Source organism: Sardina pilchardus, chromosome 10, assembly GCF_963854185.1.
Source record: "Sardina pilchardus chromosome 10, fSarPil1.1, whole genome shotgun sequence".
Lineage (NCBI taxonomy): Eukaryota > Metazoa > Chordata > Actinopteri > Clupeiformes > Clupeidae > Sardina > Sardina pilchardus.
Genome location: NC_085003.1, coordinates 14,306,059 through 14,327,809, shown reverse-complemented (window position 1 = coordinate 14,327,809; position 21,751 = coordinate 14,306,059). Strand labels below are relative to the sequence as shown.

Genomic DNA, 21,751 nt, shown 5'->3' with positions numbered 1-21,751 from the left:
CCAGAAGCATAATTATCTGGTGGCGGCGCCATGTTTGCATATTTGGCTGGGAAGGCAATGCTGGGCTGTTATTGGCAGAGGAACATGCAGGCAATTGTTCGTGTTTGAGCAAGAACAAATATGTAAACAGGGCGAGGTCCCAAACACTTCACATTCTCTATTGCACTCTCTCTCTCTCTCATTCTTTCACACACACACACACACACACACACACACACAGAGAGAGAGAGAGAGAGAGAGAGAGAGAGAAAGATTAAGCACACTAGTATATCTGTGTATCAAAGTCAAGTTCAGTAAAGCCATTCTTTATCCACTAGTTTCTCTTTATTGGGTCTTTGTGCATTATTAAGGCATGTACATGTGCAGGTATGCTTATGGCCACTGAATCTGTTGACAACATTCCAGACCGGATTTAAAGACACAGACAAAAGAAGAGCCAGTGAGTGACTCCGAGTTCCCTGCCAGTGAGGTCGCTGGGAGCATTTCCTATAGGGCCCCTTAAGCCTGATCAGACTTCAGTGCAGTTAATGGACATATAACATGATAATATTCTTGGAATCTTTACAGATGTCATTAGCGTCTGACAACTTATTTTCCTGTCCATGACTGAACAGATTGTTGTGTAGTTGTAACTCTCTAACTCTCGCTCTTAGCTATATGCTAGTCGCCTAACACATTATTAAGTGCAAAAGTAGCTTGTGAGCAATGTGATTTTACTTCCTTATTTTCCCTCAAGCAGATTTCTTTCAGCATTTTTTTTGACAATTTAGAAACAACAAACATTCAAAAGCTAGAAACTGTTGACATTCAAGTGTATGCAAATAAATATACAATTTATGCAAATATATACAATTTGGATCTATATGAAATCAAATTTATGAAACACCTGCAACATAAACCAGCACAAAAACAAAACTTGCTGAAGAAAATATGACAAAAATATAAAGTTAATGATTTTCAATCCTTAATTGGATTGCATTTTTTTCCTCAAAATTATACATGGTGGCAGACTAAAAATGAAACAGCAAAGAACTTAAAAAAGATCAATGATATGCAAATAGGAACATTAAAAAATGAGAACATACAAATCCAATCAATAAAATCTCACTGTTACTGTAGTTGTATAAACTCATGATTATACAGACACCAGACAGTGTTACATCCTGCAGATACCTGAAGATGGTTAGTCAAGAATCCCTGTTCATATAGGCAACTCTGCCATGGATTTATTCCAGCATAAACGGAAATAATTCTAACCTTAAGCCAGTTCTTTGTTGAGAGAACAATCTATAGCATTACATAAAGTCTTTCACCACATCTTAATAAGATATCCATATCTATACAAATGAAACAAAGACATTAAGACACCATGTAGAACACCAAACAGAAGGCATTGTGAGTTTATATACTGTAAGTGTGTGTTACAAAAGCCAATGTAGTGCTTAGAGATACAACAAATGCTAAACACCAGAGCTGGAGGTAAATCAATCTAAACTGAAAGGCTGGAATCCTTGGCTGGTGTTGAGACTTGAGGCTTGAGGTGTTAGAGGGATTCCATTTGACACTTTTTTGCAATTTTTTCAAAAGTCCAAAGTTTTCATTTTATCTGTTGCCATCGGGAGATAACTCCTTTAATTGTCTCCTGTGTCATAATTACCCCCAGTTTTTTGGTGCATTTCCCAAAATCACCAAGTTTAAACATAACATATTTGAAGTTGAAAATGCTAAAGCTGACTTGAAGGTAAAAAAAAGTTAACTATATATTCTATTCATTGGAATAGAAACTATGTACAAAAGCATCCCATGATGTAGAGAATGGGTTTGAATGTTTACAATTCAGGCGCAGAGCCCAATAAACTCCCTGTTACCAGACTCAGTAAACTTTGCATAGATATATTTTCAATTCCCTGGGAAGAGACGCATCAAAGAGATGCAAAAAGTTCTAAGGTGCTTCTTCTCTGTAGATGCTGAATGGCTGCCCCCAGAGGTCGTCGGATGACATTGCATAGAATACTGTTATCTTAATACACATTGCTGGGCTGTGTATTCCCATGCCAACAGCCCGTGTCAGAGAGTTCCACCCAGAAACCAGTGTTCCCATAGTTACAAAAAGGTGTCCATGTGCCCACACTGTTATGACCCAGTGTTGTAGATGCTTCTCAGATGGTCAGGTCGGCAAAGTCCTGTCTCGTATATCCTTTCTGTAACACCAAGACAAACACCATGAGCATAACTTAATGCAATATATTACCATCATCATAACAATAGACCTGGATAACATACGGCTGAAAGATAAGAGGCTTTATCATGTTTATACTCTCATAAGTGAGGTATGAGCGTGTGAGGTGTGAGATGTGTGAGAGAGACAGAGCCAGAATGAGAGAGAGAGGGGAAGAGAGAGAGAGAGAGAGAGAGAGAGAGAGAGGGATGTACCCCAGGCGCAAGGGAACTTTCTCAGCTGTACTGTGGAGTCTACTGTAGGTGACACATGCAAAATGTTTGTCTTCAAAATTGGGGTGTGAACGTGTGTCAGTGTGTAGCATTCTCACTGTGTTGAGACACGTCTGACAAGAAACCGGCAGTCTGTGGTGGGAGTAGCCTCAAGACAAGGCCATGCCCACACCTGTTCAAGCAACAACACACAAAAACCTGCCCCACCCTGCTCCACCCTGCCCAACCCTCTGAGTGTGTGTACGTGTGTGTGTGTCTATGTGTGTGTGGAAATCAGAGAGAGAGAGAGAGAGAGAGAGAGAAGGAGGAAGGAGTGTTGTGGGTATATATACGGTATTTGAAAATGTGAAATGGAAAACACCCTGAAGGTAGGGCGGCTGCACTGGGTTCATACAGTATTCTCATAATAAGTATACAGTCACATGAAACGACATGCAACAACTACAATATGCTCAGACAAGACCAGTGTGAGGAAAGCACTGCCTAGAGATGGAGAAAAAAACAGGGGCGTTGGAAGTTGGATTTTCTGGGAAGGGGTGGGTTACTGTAAGTGCGTGCGTCCAGTCGACAACTTCAACCCCCTCGCTTCTTTTCATTTAACACTTTCTTTTGTTCAGCAGTTCCGGCGTTCAACTCTGCCCGCAGTCTCAAACAAATTAAACAACCACCAGGAAGACCACAATATACTTGGTTGGAAATGACTGAATCAGTGGCCACAAATATTGTGACACATCCGCGGTGAAGAGAAACACTATTTTTGTTATTAAAGTCAGCCGGTTGAAACGGTTGCAGAGAGCACATGGAGAAGAACAGGGAGCAGGACACAAAAGAGTGAGAAGTAAAGTAAAAAAACTCGATAGCACTTTACTCGACGGGTTCATTCATAACACATTCATAACAGCTGTCATGAACTGCACATGTGGCATTCATGACTGTTTCATGAATGTGGAAGACAAAACATCAAAAACTTCAAAATAAGAAGTCCAACAATCGCAAAGCAGAATTGCTGTCTTTTTTGTTTTAGCCAACCTGATGTCACATCTTAGTCAACGGGGAAGTCCTGTGCAGGAGAATTTAGTTTTTTGTTTGTCTATTTGTTTATTTTATGATAGTAACCTCTGAAGAATGCATAATTGTCTATGCCAATGACTGTATATAGATATATAAAACAGGAATGTCCAACCATTCAGAGGTCCACAGATGGTCAGTAGTTCACTTCCCAGTATGATGAATATTTCACAACTCGTATAGTAAAGTGACATTTTAAGTATACTTCATAAAATATTCATGAGATGTTTACAAACGCTGGAGAAGCGTTTTCGTCGTTTTATCTTCCACATTCATGAAAGTGTTGGTATGAATGTTGAATCATGTTTCATAAATCAGTCATGAATGCTTCATGTGCAGTTCATGACAGCTGAATGAATGTGTTGAATGAACCTGTCAAGTAACTGAAAACTCTTTCACACTCCTGGTTTCTGTACATTCAACCACACTCACCTTCTTGTATTCCTTGTGTAGTTTCTTGTACTGGAACATGTTGCAGAGGACTGTTGCTGCGGCTTTGGCTGATTTCTGCTTGGCAGAACTGAAAGACAAAAAAATATATGATAATAAGATAACAATTTAATATGTTCAAAATCCATTCGATCACCTTGCAATAAGTGTACAGACCAATCAAAACATACAGTTTGTATCTTTACATCAAAGACTTTTCAGCCAAACACGATTGGCTTTTCAGCCAATAAAACCACGTAGTGATTAGTTCAACTTCAAATTCACATGACACTGAGACTCCAGCATGCGGAAGCAAAAGTGATCTTCGTGGGAGGCATCTGTGTCACAAAGAGCCCAGAACTGGACCAAGTGCAGCGGGACTAACCTGCCTTCGTTTAGGCAGAGTGCCATAACCAGCAGCAATGCATATGACCGAGAGAGGAAACATTCAGTCCTTTATTCATTCATTACCTCCGCCAAAGAGGTTATGTTTTCATCAGGGTTTATTTGTTTGTCTGTCTGTCTGTCTGTTTGTTTGTTTGTTTGTTTGTTTGTCTGTCTATTTGTTTGTTTGCAAGATAACTCAAAAAATTATGGATGGATTTCTATCACATTTTCAGGGAAAGTCTGAAATGATCCAAAGAAGAAACGATTACATTTTGGGAGTGATCTGTATCACCGGTTGGATCCAGGAGGCGGTTATGTTTTCGCTTGGCGGAGGTCTGCGCTCTCTGAGTGGCTAATGTTTCTTATCCAAAGCGACTTACAGACGTCAATCAGTGCAGGGCCAGTCTCCTCTGCACAACTTAGGGGTGCTCAAGGGAAGACAGTGACAGCCTGGAATCAAACCCCACAACTTCTCTGACTACTGCACGCTAGCCTGGATCTTTAACCAGTACAGTACCACCACTGAAACACATGCCGGGAGTTGTTCTAGTCTATGCTGCAGTCACAGTGTGCTATCCATAGCCTTTTGATCCGCCTGTACCTATACTTCCCATACGGGGAGCTTAAAAGGATCATCCTATGGGACAAACGTGTGATGCGTGCAGAGGCAGTCACTGACCTGTTGTCATGGGACGTTTTGATGCCCATCAGCTTCGGAAGGCCGTCAAAGTAGGCGATGTCCCTGGCCGCGACCTCGCTGCTGATGACCAGGTTGTTGAGCGTTCCACAGATGTTGACCACCACATCATTGGACGGCTCTCTCTGTTGCCCGTCATCGGGAAGCTTGGATACCAAAGTGTTGACCACCTTTGTAGCTAGGAGGAAAACAATGAAAAATAAATATAAAATCAATATATAATCAATATAAAGTTTGGTATACTGCTTAACAAAGATTCTACAGTGCTATGGTCTAAAATCTTTGCATTATACACTATAGCATACAGCATATAGCATACACTACAAACTATAGCATGCTGTTTACTACATACACTGTGGAAACACAACATATGGGCAACACTTTACAATAAGTACACACAATGAAACATTTATTAAGCATTTGTAATGTAATTATGTGTGTGTATTAAAACAGTTTCCATACATACTGGACATATTCCAACATATTTTAGATATACAATAAGCTTATTCACTATGATCAAATTCATAGCTGTGTTCAATGGAACAATGTGTTACAAATAAGGAACAAAACATTTAATCAAAGTTTACAAATGCTTAATACAATGCTTAATAGTGTGTAGTTATTATAAAGTATTACCAAAATATGTAACATATGTACAAGTCAGGCGTAAAGACTAAGGAGGGGTTGGGCATGGCTTGGGAGTAGCTGTACTATGTTTAGATTCAGCTGCTCAGAGGTGGAGGGATGGTGCTCGCTCACCCATGTCGTTCTTGTTGTATGCGTGGCGGGACAGGTTCCTGAGGAAGCCTGTGAGAGAGCGCAGCTCCAGGTCATTGGTGGTCCGCAGGTGATCGGCGACCACAGGCAACATCCTCTCCTGCTCGAGAGCAACCCAGCTCAGTTTGGACGCCCACTGAGAGAGCGAGAGAGAGAGGGAGAGAGAGAGAGAGACAGGAATCATTACAGATGTTGCACACACTACAGTGCTGCAGGGGCTTCTTGTCTGTACAACAAACAACCCCAAAAACAACACACAGTCCTGTCAGTTCATATTTAAACCTACAAACTTCTTCAACAGTGACATACAACATGTTGACCAGGAATGGAACCCAGGTCATCAGAATGGCAGACAACACCAAACCACTAAAGCCCCACATAGACATACATAAACATGCTGATACATTACGCTACAAAGTACAGTACAGCTCAGAAACTCATTCATGCAACAAATCTATCATGACTTTAACAAATCAACTTAACACTGCAGGCTATAAAAAGGTTTAACATCTGCTGGCAATGCCAACATGCATACAGTAAATGCACCCACACACACACCCACACACACACACACACACACACACACATACAGTATACACACACACTGTGTACTGTGGGCTTACTGTACCTGTTTGTCGCCAGCAGTGATGTTTTGCAGGGCCCCGGCGGCGGCCTCGCGCGAGGTGGTGTTGATCTCACAGCGCTGGATCACGCCGTTGTACAGCCCCACCACTTGGGGGTGCCACAGCCACTCGATGCCCTTAGGCACCTTGGCCACCTCTGTGAAGGTCATCTTGTCCGGGTTCTGCTTCTGAGATTGGGATGGAGAGAGGAAGGTAAGGCGTATGTTTTCACACACACACACGCACGCACGCACGCACGCAAACACACACACACACACACACACACACACACAAACACATTTTATATACTTTATTTGATTCCACTTTACATGTCAAGTTACATTAGGAATCAAATCTGACTAAAGCAGTTCATCAATCTATCATGTGTTTACAGGATCAAGGGTATAGGAAACACCGTCTCTTCCAAATAAACATTCTTCCTATAACTGCTGATATGGAACAGTATTTTACTAGCTGCTTAGCCTTAGTCTTATATAGTCCCCCAATGCAAAGTCCACGGACCGCCAACCTATGTTCATGGCCTAGGCTACCAAACACTAACACAATGAGCTGGCACACACACACACACACACACACACACACGCACACACACATCAAACAGAGATCATAGGCTGCAGCTGCAGCTTGTCAGCGATAACTCAACCACATGCATTACACATGTGCACACTTGCTGAGCAGAATGCTGAGCTACTCTAATTCAATTGAGTTGTATTCCCCTGCAGTCAAACAGCGGATTCAGAGATCAAGTAGCCTATTCACTGCACTAAATAATGTGAAACGCCTCGAGTTAATCCAGGTGGAAAACACACCTTTATTCAAAGCATACTTTAGGGTGGGAGCGGAAAATGACCTGGGTCAGAGTTGAAACCGGGTCGCTATGGGCCCTTGGACCCAGGCCACGTGTGGTATGAGCACTGTTGCCAGTTGTGCCACAGCACTCTGCAACACACACTTTTTTGTAAATGACAAACTTCGCCTGACACAACCTTGATAGGGAGATGACACCCCAGACCAGAGAATATCAAAATGTGAATAACCAAAATCATGGGGGGACTGAGTGGCGTTAACATTTACTCACTTCCAACATCTTAGTAGGGAATATGGCAAAACAAATCGGAAAAATGAAGCCTTTGATGTTAAAAAAAATAGTGAGTTCTAGAAAAGCAACGCAAAAAAACAAGAAAATGGACCAGAGAAATCCAGAAGATTTATTTTTAAATTGGGTATCAGCTTACGCTTTTGGCCTTCCTGCTCTGGGGGGTGTAGCAGCCCATGGCCTCGGCCGTGGAGATCTCCTGGCCCCTGGAGGGGCCCTCCAGCCTCATCAGCGCAGAGGGGGGCATCTCAGAGTACAGCTGGTAGGAGAGGTTCCTGAGCACGCACATGGAGTTCTCCACACCCTGAGAGACAGACAGACAGAGAGAGAGAGACAGAGAGAGAGACAGACAGAGAGACAGACAGACAGAGAGACAGACAGACAGACAGACAGACAGACAGACAGACATGGGGGGAAACAGTAGTAGAGATCAGAACGGGCCACGGAATCTATCGAAAACACGTACAAGAGATAGAAATAAAGCATTTTATATAAACCCCAAAATGGAGTAATTAAGAGATAATACACACAGACACGTGTGTTTTTTACATGTCTTACACAGACACACACACACAGACACAGACTCTCTCTTTCACACACACACACACACACACACACACACACACACACACACACACACCTTCTCCTCCACCCTGCTGTCCTCCATGGTGCTCTGTATGTAGCCCACCAGTGCATCCACCAGCCCGCTGGTCTCCCTCATCTGCTGTCTGGTCTTCTCATTCACTGAGCTCATGTTCCTGACGAGCAGAGCACATCATTACACACAATGCATGTGCGTGTGTGCGTGTGTGCGTGTGTGTGTGTGTGCGTGTGTGCGTGTGTGTGTGTGTGTGTGCATGTGTGCGCGTGTGTGTGCGTGTGTGTGTGTGTGTGTGTGTGTGTGTGTGTGTGTCTTGTTACAGTACCTGAGGCAGCCTGTGGTGTTGAAGAAGATCTCCTTCTCGGAGGCGTTCTGCTCGATGAACTCAGGGTTGTCCACTCCTGACAGTGGCACCAAAATCTGCGCGGTCAGTTCCGGCAGGGTCTCTCTAGCTAACTTCTCCTTCAGGTTGTCCTTGGAGGAAAGGTTCCACAGAATACCTATAACACACACACACACACACACACACACACACAGATGCATACAGGGACAGAGAATGCAGAGGTTATCTTCCAAGGACAGAGTTCACACATGAACACCTAGTCCTTAAACACTCTTCTTTATCTTCCGTGATTTACACAGACACCCATCACTACAGCTACATAGTCTGGAACTGATTCAGCCCTACAGCTCTAGTGTTGTGTTCTCACACACATGTGGGCTATGTACGCGTGTGAAAGACTGAGGGCAAAGACAGACATACTGAGTCACGCTGCAGTGCTTTGAAGAGCAGACACCAGACATCCTAAACCTGTTCATCCTTTCCCTTTCTTAAGTGTGCAACTTAGCATTGTCATTCATTCAGTGACACATTTCAGTGGTTGTCAATGTAGATAGATAGCCGTTATAGGGCATAGGTTTCTCAATACATCAAAGAAGCAGGCAAAAAAGGAATTCTGAATCCCTGTGGCATGACCAGATAGATAGATAGATAGATAGATAGGTACTTTATTCATCCCCACAGGGGAAATTCTGACATGACTCAAGCTCTTAAAACCACTCCATCCCAAAATACTTAATAATGACAATTAAAATGCTAGATTAGTACATCAGTGTTAGAGTAAGTGATCCATGCGAATTGATAAATAAATAGCTGTAACTGTACTGTGATCTCTGGGTGGGGCTCTCACATTTCCATGACTATGGTGTAGCTCCACTTTGAGGTTTCCTGAATGGATTGTGCTTTAGGAAGTCTTGGTCTCGGCATGTTGAGATGCGTGGTGAGTAATTCAATTTACGGTCACAATGCAGTGCAGTGCAGTTTGTTTCAACATGCCTGGGTTATCCCATGAAACCCTAGTCCATATGCCAAAATGGAGGCATCAATTGCGTAACAACAATGATAGTCAACAAACATGTCAATGTCAGATGATAACACTATAAAAACACTACTAAAGTAGAAAAATGCCCTGATAATTCACTTGGTCTCTATTAACTCTCTTTGTCTCAATCCAATCTCTCTCGCTCTTTTGCCAAAAGATGTCAAAACAGGCTCGGGTTTGGGTGTGTCTCATGGAGGGTGAGGGCAGCCAAACTTTGGCTTTCTGTAGCACAAGTTGAGACAGCTCAGGCCATAAAACACACCTTGGCAGACGCTCACACACAAAGCTAAGAAAGAGCGCGCACACACACACACACACACACACACACACACACACACACACACACACACACACACACACACACACACACACATATATATATATATATATATACGCACAAAATTCTCTCTCCTGACTCTGCTGACATGACAACTTCTTTGTCTACAACAGCTATTTTTCCCCCCCAAGGTGCACCTAGCATACTGTAGCCATAGTTATAATCAATCATTCAACGCCACACCCTAAAGGATTACTCGGGACATGGGAATCCATCTGTCTTTTTATCTTGCCCCTCCCTGTCCCACCCTGTAGGGTAGCTCACGTAACAGTCACACTTTAGCATAGTATCCAGCTACTTGCTGATACCCACAACTGCCATCGCTCGCAGGAAACAGTCTCTCTGTCCCCGCCCCCCTCTCTCTCTCTCTCCAGAGGTTTCCCTCAGTTAAACATTAACGGTTATGGCAGTGAGTTAGGACATGACACTGTCTCAGTGGGACGGCCTCGGCCCACATGAGAAGCACTCTGGGCAGGCCACAGTGTGGGCAGGGCCCTGCTGAACGACCCAGAGAGATCTGAGTGGAGTGGAGTCACTGGATCTGGACTGGGAGTGATGTGCTCTGGTGTCTGGGTGATTACAGCACTATACCCAGGAAACAAACTACAGCAGAATATATACAGTCATTTCCTGCGTTTTAGCTGCATTGTGTATAAGCCGCAGGACAGTGATTTACGCAAGTTAAAAGAAACAAAACCATATTAATACCATATTAACTGCCCACGTGTATTAACCTCATAGCTGAAGAAATGTTGCTAAATCAATGAATAAACCACGGCTAATCGTTGGGAAATTACGGTAAGCAGCTGAAAGGCCAAATGGGACTTAGTCAAATGCTGCGCTCTTAAATGTTGAAGAGGGCTTTATTTGCTTTCCAAACTAAAGGCAAGTCGTTGGAGCAGAACCAAGCCTGCACTTGTGGGAACCGAAACGATGCGTGGGAAGCGCCGCGGCAGACCGTTTGTGTTTGCGTTTGTTGTTCTCACCGGTGATGTTCTTGCGGAGCTCGTTGTCATGCTGCTTGAGCGCCTCGCTGAGTTCCGGGATGCCGCCGGCCTCGATCAGCGCCACCTTGTTGCCCATGCTCTCGTAGATGAGGTTGCGCATGGCCCCCGTGGCGTAGCGCTGCACCTCCTCGCTCTCGCTGTTGAACAGCTTCACCAGCAGGGGAATGCCACCCATCTGGTTCACCTGAGACACGGCACGGACACAGAGGCAGGACGGACGGACAGATGGACAGACAGATAGATAGAGGGAGAGAGAGATGAATTGAAACGCAGAGGATAACAAACAGAAAAAGGGAAAGAAAGAAAGAAAGAAAGAGAGAGAGAAAGAAAGAGAGAGCAAAGTAAAAAAAAGAGAGAGAGAAACAGGCAAAGACAAGGAGAATTGTCAGTTGTGAGAATTTATGACAAACAATCTCACTCTCACTCTCAGGTGCGTTGGTGAAACTGCCTGGCCTGGTTGGTGGACTAATGCCCACCCTCTGACCTACTCAACACGCCCCAGGCGACAGGGGGAGATAAATCACACACATGCCCAGGATACCTTTGAGACAGAGAGCCATGGTCTTGCGCTTAAGGCCACAACCCTCCGTCTCATTCCTAAGTGACAAACATGCTTCCTCTACCACAGTCGCCACAGGCCTTAGCCAAGAATGGAGGCGTCGAGACAGAGACTAAGCTCTACAAAAACAAAAAGATAATTAGCAATAGAATCTAATTTGAGACAAAAGGGCCCTAAAGAATGCTCTGCTATGGGCATTGTTGTAAAAGGGAAAGTTGCTGGTGATACAGACGACATTGTCTACACTTGACTACAGACCTGGAACTTTGGTGAGAATATGCACGTCAGTCAGATAGAATTCTTTAATGACACCCTGTGATTAACTGTGCTGTTTGCCTCACTGCAGGGCAAGTCACGACCTGGTCTGCTATGCATGACATGCTATACGTTTCAGTCTAGGTGCTTTTCCCCCTTCCTGGTTGTGTCTGCGTGGACCATCTGAGTAAGTGACAGGGGTTTCCCAACTGATTCCTGCAGTACTGAGAATACTAAGCCAAGAGGAAATGTGACCCGGTAAACCCTTACTCTGTCTGCACGGCAGGTGTGCTGTGCACTGGATAATTGGATGAGTTTCACGTGTCACAGACTCAAATTACACAAAAAATGTTTTGTTGTTATTTTTTTAATTATTAGGATAAACATCTTGGGGTTGGTAAAATGGGTTGGTGAGATCTGATCGTAGGGTCGAAATGTTGCCTATCCTTTTTTTTCTGACAATAAAGATGGGAGTTTAAAGCAGTTGTGGACATCACAATATTTCACTGTAAAAAGTTTAATTTGTCCTGCATCAGAAGGTGGGATGTGCACACAATTACTTTTTTGAAGATCTGATAGTGTCACTAGAACACCACGTACAATCTTGTTCCGACTCTGATAATCACTTACTACGGAATAAATTAACAACTGAACTGTCATTGCTAAAGAGTCTGGACTGTCTGTTGTTCTATTGTGTGGACCACCATTTGACCACAGGAAGTCAGCAATAGGAACTGGGCACTTGAAAGTGTGTATTTCGCTGGTCATATCAAAACATCTGGCATTAGCAGGCAGGCGCTTACCTCAGCCTTGGCCTCACTGTTGTGGTAACACTCGTGCTGAATGTAGGCAGCACCCAACATCTGAAGAGCAGGATCTGTGGTCTCCTCCAGGTAGTTAATGGCAGTGGGCATGTCCAGGGAGTTGAGCCTGTTTGGGTTCAAGAGAGGGGGTTAGGGTGACAGACATAACATGCTGGTCATCAGTGTCAACAATGGTATCATTTGTCTGTATGAATGTTAACCCTTTAACCTTTAGATGGCATTATAATTCTTAACTGATGCAAATTCACTTTTCTATACATAATGCACATAATTGCAGGTTAATTATACTGGGTGTGTGTGAGCTATTCTCTAGCTCTGTGCATTTCTTGGGTGTCTGGATTTCCTAGTGTGTGTGTGTGTGTGTGTGTGTGTGTGTGTGTGTGTGTGTATGTGTGTGTGTGTGTGTGTGTGTGTGTGTGTGTGTGCGTGTGTGTGTGTGTGTGTGTGTGAGTTTATTCAGTGTGACTAAGTGCTATAGCACTCTCAGTCCCTCTGCCTATACTTTCCCTCCATTTCACAACGCTCACTCTCAGCCTCACATGTGAACAGAGTGTGACACAGACACACCCAAACTAGTTCTTCCACTTTCTACCCCACTTAACTTGTAAACACACACACACACACACACACACACACTCACTTACTGAGACACACACACACACACACACACACACACACACACACATCAATTGCACTTTTTGCCGTATGGCTCTGTGATAGGGATAACTGTCACAGGGGATTTTGAAGGCATTCTGAAGTCTGGTTGAACTAGGCTAGAATAAGGAGTCAGACGTACCACTCTTCTACCTGTAAAGCTTTTTGAGCACAGAGAGTTGTGTGTGTGTGTGTGTGTGTGTGTGTGCGTATGTGTGTGTGTGTGTATTTGCAAATGTTGGCATCCATAATTCTACCTTTGATCTTAAGTTTTGATATCTTGCTTTGGCCAGCTGGATCCAAATAAAACTCTGTGTGTGTGTGTGTGTGTGTGTGTGTGTGTGTGTGTGCGCGCGCATCACATGGGAGGATGTGCATGCATATCTACACACATATATATTTGCAACCGTCCCGTAACTGTGTGTGTGTGTACAAGTGTTGTTTCCATGTGCACGAGTCCTTGTGCTCTCCCTGCCTGTGTGTGTGTGTGTGTGTGTGTGTGTGTGTGTGTGTGTGTGTGTGTCTCAGTAAGAGTGTGTGTGTACAAGTGTTGTTTCCACGTGCACCAGTCCTCGCGGCGCTCACCCTGCCAAGTGGCTCATGCTGCCGTTCAGCTCCCCGTCGAACACGTCCAGGCCCTTGCCCACGCTCTGCATGCTCTTGGTGGACATGGCCCTGCTGATGCGCCCGCCCATGTTGACCTGGGAGCCGCCCATGACGAAGCCGTGGACGGAGCCTCCGCCGGTGGAGCCCATGCTCATGCGGTTGGTGTTGTTGCGCTGGTTGATGCGGCTGATGGTGCGGTGGGCGGGGCCCTTGAAGGAGTACTGGCGCTCCACGCTCTCCTCCATCATGCCGCCGCTGCCCGCCGTGGAGCGCGCCAGCGTGCCGCTCAGCGAGCGCCGCATGGTGGGCACGGTGCTGGTGGTGGTGGTGGAGCGGATCTGGCCGGCGGAGGAGGTGGCCATCTGGGAGATGCCGTTGGCGGCGTAGAAGGGGTGCTGCTGCTCGGACACCAGGCTGCCCTCGCTGCCGTCCTGCACCCAGGAGGCCACGGGCGTGGGCTGCAGCCGCATGGAGCGCAGCGAGATGGAGTCCACGTCGGGCGGCGGCGCTGCCCGGCTAACGGAGCGCGTCATGCTCATCTGCTGCTGGTAGCCGCCGCCGCCGCCGCCCTGGAATCCACCGCCACCCTGGAATCCACCGCCGCTGGTAACCTGGTAACCGCCTCCTCCGCCGCCTTGGAAACCACCTGATGTCTGGTACCCGCTGATGGTGTGGTACCCACCGCCACCGCCGATGCTCTGATACGTGCCACCGCCACCACCACTGCCCATAGTGTGATACCCGCCGCCACCGCCGCCACCCAAGGTGTGATACCCGCCACCGCCACCTCCTCCCCCGAGGCGCATGTCGTCATGGTAATACATGCTGCTGGCTCGGGCCCCTCCGCCACCGCCGCCTCCACCCATGCTGATCTTCATGCGGTTTCCTCCGTCTACGGCTGAGCGGGAGGTGTAGCCTCTGGTGGCCGCGTACTGGGCCAGTGCTGAGCCCTGAGGAGAGAGCGCACAAGAGTTGCATGCTACTGTACACCAGCGGAATGGCCATCTCAACACCTAGGGCTATTGTCATGACAACTGGGTAATATGAATATAAATATATAAATAATGCATACATTTGAGTTTGAGTTTCCAGGTAAAGTTGTACTCAACTCAACAGTAATATATATTATATATATATATATATGTGTGTGTGTGAGTTTCCAGACAACATTCCAGACAGGGTCTCATGATGAATTTTGTTTGTATTTTCGGTTCCCATGGAAACCACTTGAGCGCTGATGTGAAATCTCTCACTTATGACAGCATGAGTCCAGTGACTCACAAAGCTCCTTCTCGCTTAACAGCTAGCAATCTTCGAACATTATTATAAACCAGCAATTTGTCAAATCAGATGTTTATATGACACTTGACAGTATGCCTGAAATACCTCAAAGCTATGTCAAATTACATGGGTGCAAAACATTGGCCCCACAAACACTAAGGATAAAACTAAAATGAAACACACACACACAAAAAGAAATTATCATTATTAATTAAAGACAACATAACATTAAACATGTACTTAATCCAAAATCAATCTGATTCAATTATAGAAAATCTAATTATTATACATGGACTGAAATGATATCTTTGGTATTTAGAGTTAGTTCTTGGTAGAGTGTTTCCTTTGCGTACAGCTGCCATGTCTTGACTATGTGAAACATGTTTCTTCTCAAGGTCAGAGAATAACTGACGTGACCAATGATGTTCTGAGACTCTCCACTTAGATTAGGAAAAGGGATAGTGCCCTTTCCAACATTCCCCAGATGTGTTCCTGTGATCTGATCATGTCATATTCGGTCTTACCACTCCTACTCCTCCTCCTCCACCTCCTCCTCCACCTCCTCCTCCACCTCTGGCGCTGCTGCTGTAGGCATAGGAGCGGGAGCTGAACCCCGGGCTGACTGTCTGGTACTTCATAGATGAACTTCCGTAGTCTATCAAACACACACACACACACACACACATTAGCATATCAGACAGGAAATGTACCGTCGGACACTGTCGTGCTTCTTTGAGGTTTACAGCGTCTCTGGTGGGGCTGCATTCTGTCACTAGGTTAAATAATACTAGGAATGCATACCGAGAGAGAGAGAGAGAGATGGCATTCTGTCACTAGGTTAAGTAATACTAGGAATGCATACCGAGAGAGAGAGAGAGAGAGAGAGAGAGATGGCAGAGAGATACTGTACCACTGAGCGTGTGAACTGAGCTGATTTGGCAACTGATACCACTTACCACACGCAGCATACTAACATCGCTGAAAACAAACTAGAGTAGCTTATCATATGCTGAATTACCACTACTGTAGTCCAATGCCCTCTAAACAATTGTATAAAACAACACTAATAGGTATGTTCAAGCATTATGATGACACATGAGGTGCCTCTCATGCAGCGTTTATACGTCCTCCCTCGCTCCTCGGGCCTCGATCCTCACTGATCTACATAAAGAATGATGGGGCGGCAACAATGGGATAGTCTATCCCTTCTTCTATCTTTCTTTATGTAGATCAGTGAGGATTGAGGCCCGAGGAGTGAGGGAGGACGTATAAACGCTGCATGAGAGGCACCCATGGTGTAGTAAAAGGTATGAAGTGTATTAAGAACTTTTACACTGAATTTCCCCTTGGGGATCAATAAAGTATCTATCTATCTATCTATCTATTAGATACATTACATACATTTGGAATGAGCAAAACATAGAAGTTGAGGACCTTGAGTGACATTACTGAGCCTGTTCTAAGTATCATTGTTGGCGATTCCACCATGGAATGTCGCAATGTTGACATTGCACACACACACCCACATGAAAAAAAGAACACCAAAAAAAAACTCAGCGCAATTAAAACAATGACAAAGAGAGAGAAAGAGACGGAAACAAAGTGAAGGAAGGAAAGACTATGTGTGTGTGTGTGTGTGTGTGTGTGTGTGTGTGTGTGTGTGTGTTTTCAGAGAGATGAGGATTGAGAGGTGGCCACAAAGTAGTCTTTTTATGTGCTGGTGTGATAAGCCATGTCAGAGGAATGCTCGGGTCAGTGGCGTGCACACTCACACGTCATGGTGGCAGAGCACTCCAGAGCTTCTGCCCACATTCCCACCTGAATTTTCACAAGCTCCAGATGCTTTTCACATACTAACGGCAGGTCTACTAATCAGCACTGTCTGTCAGGGCAGCTGAGAGAGCATTTTTATGAGCTAACCGAAGCTGCTCTGAGCGTATGCAGACACTGACACTAATCCTTGACCTCAGTCTCACAGCTGAACATAATACACTTTATTCATTTTTTTTTTTTTTTTAAAGATATCAGTGTGTGCTTTGAGGATTTTAAAAATAATCTCAACCATGTCTAACATTAAGTGTCAGTAGACATATGTTATATTTTACTTAAACGTTGTTTAAGTTAATCAATAACACACAATAAATTCATAAACTACGATACCAATAACCATATGTTACCATCCAGCACAGATCCCTCTGCCAGCCTTTATCTATTTTGTATTGATTTTCCCCAAAGCAGCAGCTTTGTTGGAGCCAGACATATTAAAGGATCAGAGTGCAATGGTGAATGTTTGACTACAAATAAGGCTGACTGTAGATACACATTGATTCAACAGCGTACTGTATGTACTGTATGTATGAAAGCATGTATGTAATCTGTCAGAAAGGCATTAAGATACAACAATCAGATAATTTTGCCATGGCTTCACCTTCAGGTAATCAGAGTGCAATGATGGCTGTTAGACAGCACATATGGCAATACAATAGGGCTCGGGATCATGACATGAAAACTTCGCGGGCACAGCCATATTGGCAGCCTCACTCCTTAATTTACTATGGATTGCTATGGATTTACTCCCACCTATTAGTAGGTTCCTGTAACTTAGTTTTTGCCTTCTTGGTCGTATGTTGCTGTGTAGTGGGGTGTAACAGCACAACCCACGATCGCAAGAGGAAAAGAATCGCTAATACTATATTTCTGCTTCTTGTGTTCTGCATTTGAATGAATGGATATTACGCTCGGTGCGCTACCAACATGGCGGCAATATTCCTAGAATGCAAGGCGTGTTCCCGAGCCCTATTGCATGATGTGTAGATAATCTTTCAGAATAGAATTACGGTAAAATGGCAAAATGTCAGATCAGCTAGTCATATCTGTATGCTTCCCCTTCAGTTATAATTGCCAAAGCCATCATGAGCTGGGGCCAGAGAGGGACTCTTGAGCTGCAGACTCCCTATCTAAGTCATTTGCTTTGACACTATTCAAAGTCTTTGAGCAGGACACGTGCCAACAAACAACCAGCTTGACCAGTAAGGGAGGAGGGTGGGGGAGAGTGGGTGATGGGGTCGGTGCGCTGGCATTCAAATGAGGGAACAAACACATGTTGTACCAGCTGGCTCAGAAAAAGGGAAACAGAGGCGGGGGAATATTGTCAGTGTCAGGCGTGATCCGCTCACGTCAGAAATTCTCTCAGTGCCAGTGTGGTGGAGGAGATTTATTTCCTCTAGACCAGTATGGCTTGCTTGGTATGCTGATGTTTACAACAATTCTACATCCAGCATCACAGAGGCAACAGAAGGTCAAAACATCTGTGACAGATGATGTGGTGTAAAATTACGAGTAGAAGAGTTAGAGCGGTGTGTTTGTTTTTTGTTTGTTTGAATGTTTACGTAGGCTATATACAAATACATTAGCTAAATATGAAGAAGTCTGTCCATGAAACTCAACACAACCACCTACTGACTTCCACCATCTGCACATTAGCAAACACAAATGCACTTGACAAACTTATTTTAACTTTTTCTAACTCTTTGCCATTTCCTTTTATTTCTATTAATTCTGATCCTGAATTTGGAATTCGAATACATGTGTGGTGTGTGTGCGTGCATGTGTGTATCTGTGTGTGTGTGTGTGTGTGTGTGTGTGTGTGTGTGTGTGTGTGTGTGTGTGTGTGTACAGCAAGGTATAGGGTGGGGCATGGGGAGTGTTCCTAACAAACTGGTTCTGCTTTGCTGTCTGCTGTTGCTTTTCCTTAGGCAAGGCAAGCATGAAGAGTCCACACCCCTCCCCTCCCATATCAAGAACAAACGTGCACGCACACACACACACACACACACACACACACACACACACACACACACACACACACACACACACACACACACACACACACACACACACACACACACACACACACAAACACACACACACACACTTAAAGATTAAACTATATTTGTTATGAATATGTTTGATTTCCAGAGCGAAATGTCTCTAAGGTAAGTCAAACAGAGCAAGTGAATACCATTGACCAATACGCATGCTTCCAAACGGACTTTAGCATTACGTAACACTACCATTCTCCTGATCTCTAGATTACTGCCATGGCCCCACCACACTATTCAAATAGGCCCGGGCGGCCATTACACGCTACACTCTGTGAGTCGGCAATATGCAGATACTTGACAGAGAAGATACTATGCACTCTGTAGTAATAGGCACCACAATATACAGTAGCTCAATACTGGGGATATGTCTACAGCTGAGTATAGATCCCTTTAGGGGAAGGATGTCCATTCCAGCCCCATTGTCTCTGCTACTGTTTTATCAGAAACAGAGAAATACTGTACAGCTTTGCAGAACTGCTGTTTGTGACAAAAGAGGCGTATCAGAGAGAACCAGTGTGTTCAGCAAGTAGTCATGTTTTTTTTTTCTTTCATTGAGACACTGCCCTAACTTGCCTCTATATCAATTCGCACATACAGTAGGCACACTCAAGTGAACACACACATGGAGTTTCGCATGCATGTGCATGTGTGTGTCTGTCAGTCTGTCTGCCTCTGTGTTTTTCTGTGTGTGCGTGTTTGTGTATCTGTGCTTGATCAAAGGCTTTGTTGTGAGGGAAAGGCCCAAATGGAAATTCCTAAGAGTGAGGGACCCTAAACCTGAGATCAGGGGAGTGTCTTTGGGGTCTGATTATACGGCCACTAATGGTCACTGAAGGGGACTGTGTGTGTGTGTGTGTGTGTGTGTGTGTGTGTGTGTGTGTGTGTGTGTGTGTGTGTGCCACAGCGAGAGAAACTCAGCTGAGGGTTGTTTAAAGGGCCAAGCCTGTGTGGCGGCCTTTGACAAAGCCCTTCATTTGTAAGCTGACTAAGCGAGCTTGTAACTCTATCCCAATCTGAGACGTCACCCCTCTGACTACCCTCTTCCCAGCCAAGCTCTGAGCATGACAGGGTGCACTTGTTTAGGCCTGCAGCATGTGTGTGTGTGTGTGTGTGTGTGTGTGTGTGTGTGTGTGTGTGTGTGTGTGTGTGTGTGTTTGAGCGTGTTTGTGTGCAGGTGTGTGTGTTGAGAGGAGGTCCTGGGAGAGTGAAAATTGAAACTACGCTACTGTCGTAGAAACTGCTGGAGGAATTCGGGTCAAGATCATAGCACAATCTCAAGACACCAAAACAAGGGGTCATTCAATCCTTGCTTTTCATCTAGTAGAATTTGGCACAACTATGTAATTGTTTAATTCCCTCCCGATGTCTTCCATGTTAGGAATACAATATAGACCTATAGGTAATAGGCTTTCTATAACAGTTGTCATAACATGCGACTGTTCGTTAGAACAAAATCAAATTGCTCCAGGGCTACGGGACATATCTGGGCACTACATTTCCGCCTCCTCAGGTTACCATCACAGGTCTGAATTGAAGTGTCGGTGTACTTTCAAAGTCACTCAAACTCCTCCCAGAACTCTTCGACCCAGCTTAACTGCATCTCTGTATCTTTATAGCTGTGTTTAACACCTAAATGTCCGAATATGAGCTCATACAAAACCATACAATAAGCTCACAGCAACAATGGCGCTGCTCGTCAACGGATGCGGAGAGACCAGGTAAATACACTCACCTGACGTGGCGTATTGTGAGGCTGAGCCGTTCTGTCGGGGAAGAGTGGTGGTCTTCTCTGCTAGACGCAGTGCTACTTGCTGCTGAACGCGTTTTGCCCTTGCTGCTTCATCCGAAAGTGAGTTCCCATGACCAAGCTGGATCTCCGAGGGGAGTGCGTAGGTACTGACAGATGTGTTGGGCTGTAACGCGGACAGAAAAGCACCATCAGAAGCCATGCTCGTGGAAGGACCGCGCGGAATGGCGGTGTTGCTCCAAACGTAAATAGAAGTTCTAAAGAAAAAAGTGTTAAACTTTATTGATGCGTTTTTTATTTTCGCTCAGACTACAGTGTTAAGTGCTCGATAGTTCCACTTGAGACACGGTAGACCGCCCTGTGTGTTCTGACAGCGAGCCTGTGCCTCTGTGCGTTCTGCTTCTTGTGGGCGGAGCTGTTGTCGGGAGGAGTTGGGGGTGAGTCACTCGCAGTAGCCTTACCTGGTGCAGGTAGCCTTATCACTGACTGTAAGGCTTACTTACTTTGCATATTCGTGAGCCTCGGTGCAATTTTAGTGACAACTATTTAAATGACAAAGCAACATGTTTGCCTCCGGCGCGGAAGTCTTTATGTAGGCTATAGTTTAGTGTGCGATTCTTAACTCAGACTGGCCATCTTTTCTGTTTCAGTGTTGCTCTAAAAAAACCCTATGGGCTCTGACTGTTCAAATTGCAAAATGTAGCCTAAGGTTTGATGCAACAGATTGCAACAACTTCAAATTCAAACAACTGTGTATCTTGTTGCTCCAAAGGAAAGTCAGCCTCAGTATTTTCTTTAAACATTCGACTGTCTGCATAGGCTATAGGCATGAATTAGATATGGACAATTTCTCGATAGTTGAATTTGGTTTAGATTGCCAGTGGGGTAGCCTAGCTAAATGGGCAATGCAGTGAAACTGCCAGACAGTTCATGTCAACAGCTGAGTTGAGTCAATACTGAGTTCATCAAAGTCTTCAGCATAGCCCGCTGAAACAGGTGTTAAGTCGCGAGAGACCAGGGGTTGCGTAAAAGAGAACGCGTGGTTCAGCGAATGACACATGTCTG

At 44.8% G+C, this 21,751-nt stretch overlaps 1 protein-coding gene across 1 annotated transcript; it reads right to left on the bottom strand.

The window, feature by feature from the left end:
* Window positions 1-302: 302 nt before the first annotated feature.
* pkp3a (plakophilin 3a) lies at window positions 303-21,051 on the bottom strand. The gene is made up of 13 exons (XM_062546633.1): window positions 20,672-21,051; window positions 15,580-15,710; window positions 13,754-14,724; window positions 12,494-12,620; window positions 10,856-11,060; window positions 8,476-8,650; window positions 8,190-8,307; window positions 7,689-7,853; window positions 6,438-6,620; window positions 5,792-5,945; window positions 5,015-5,210; window positions 3,952-4,039; window positions 303-2,201 (listed from the first exon to the last, which is right to left on the bottom strand). Exons 1-13 carry the CDS (start codon window positions 20,886-20,888, stop codon window positions 2,160-2,162), a joined length of 2,772 nt encoding a protein of 923 aa, XP_062402617.1. The 5' UTR covers window positions 20,889-21,051; the 3' UTR covers window positions 303-2,159.
* Between the last annotated feature and the right edge of the window lie 700 nt (window positions 21,052-21,751).

Coding starts and splice junctions, on each gene's coding strand:
- pkp3a (XM_062546633.1), bottom strand. CDS start 20,888: ATGGCTTCTGATGGTGCTTTTCTGTCCGCGTTACAGCCCAACACATCT. Junction 11,061..12,493: donor ACAGTGAGGCCAAGGCTGAG/GTAAGCGCCTGC, acceptor GCCGTGTCTCAG/GTGAACCAGATGGGTGGCAT. Junction 7,854..8,189: donor ACAGCAGGGTGGAGGAGAAG/GTGTGTGTGTGT, acceptor TCTGTCTCTCAG/GGTGTGGAGAACTCCATGTG.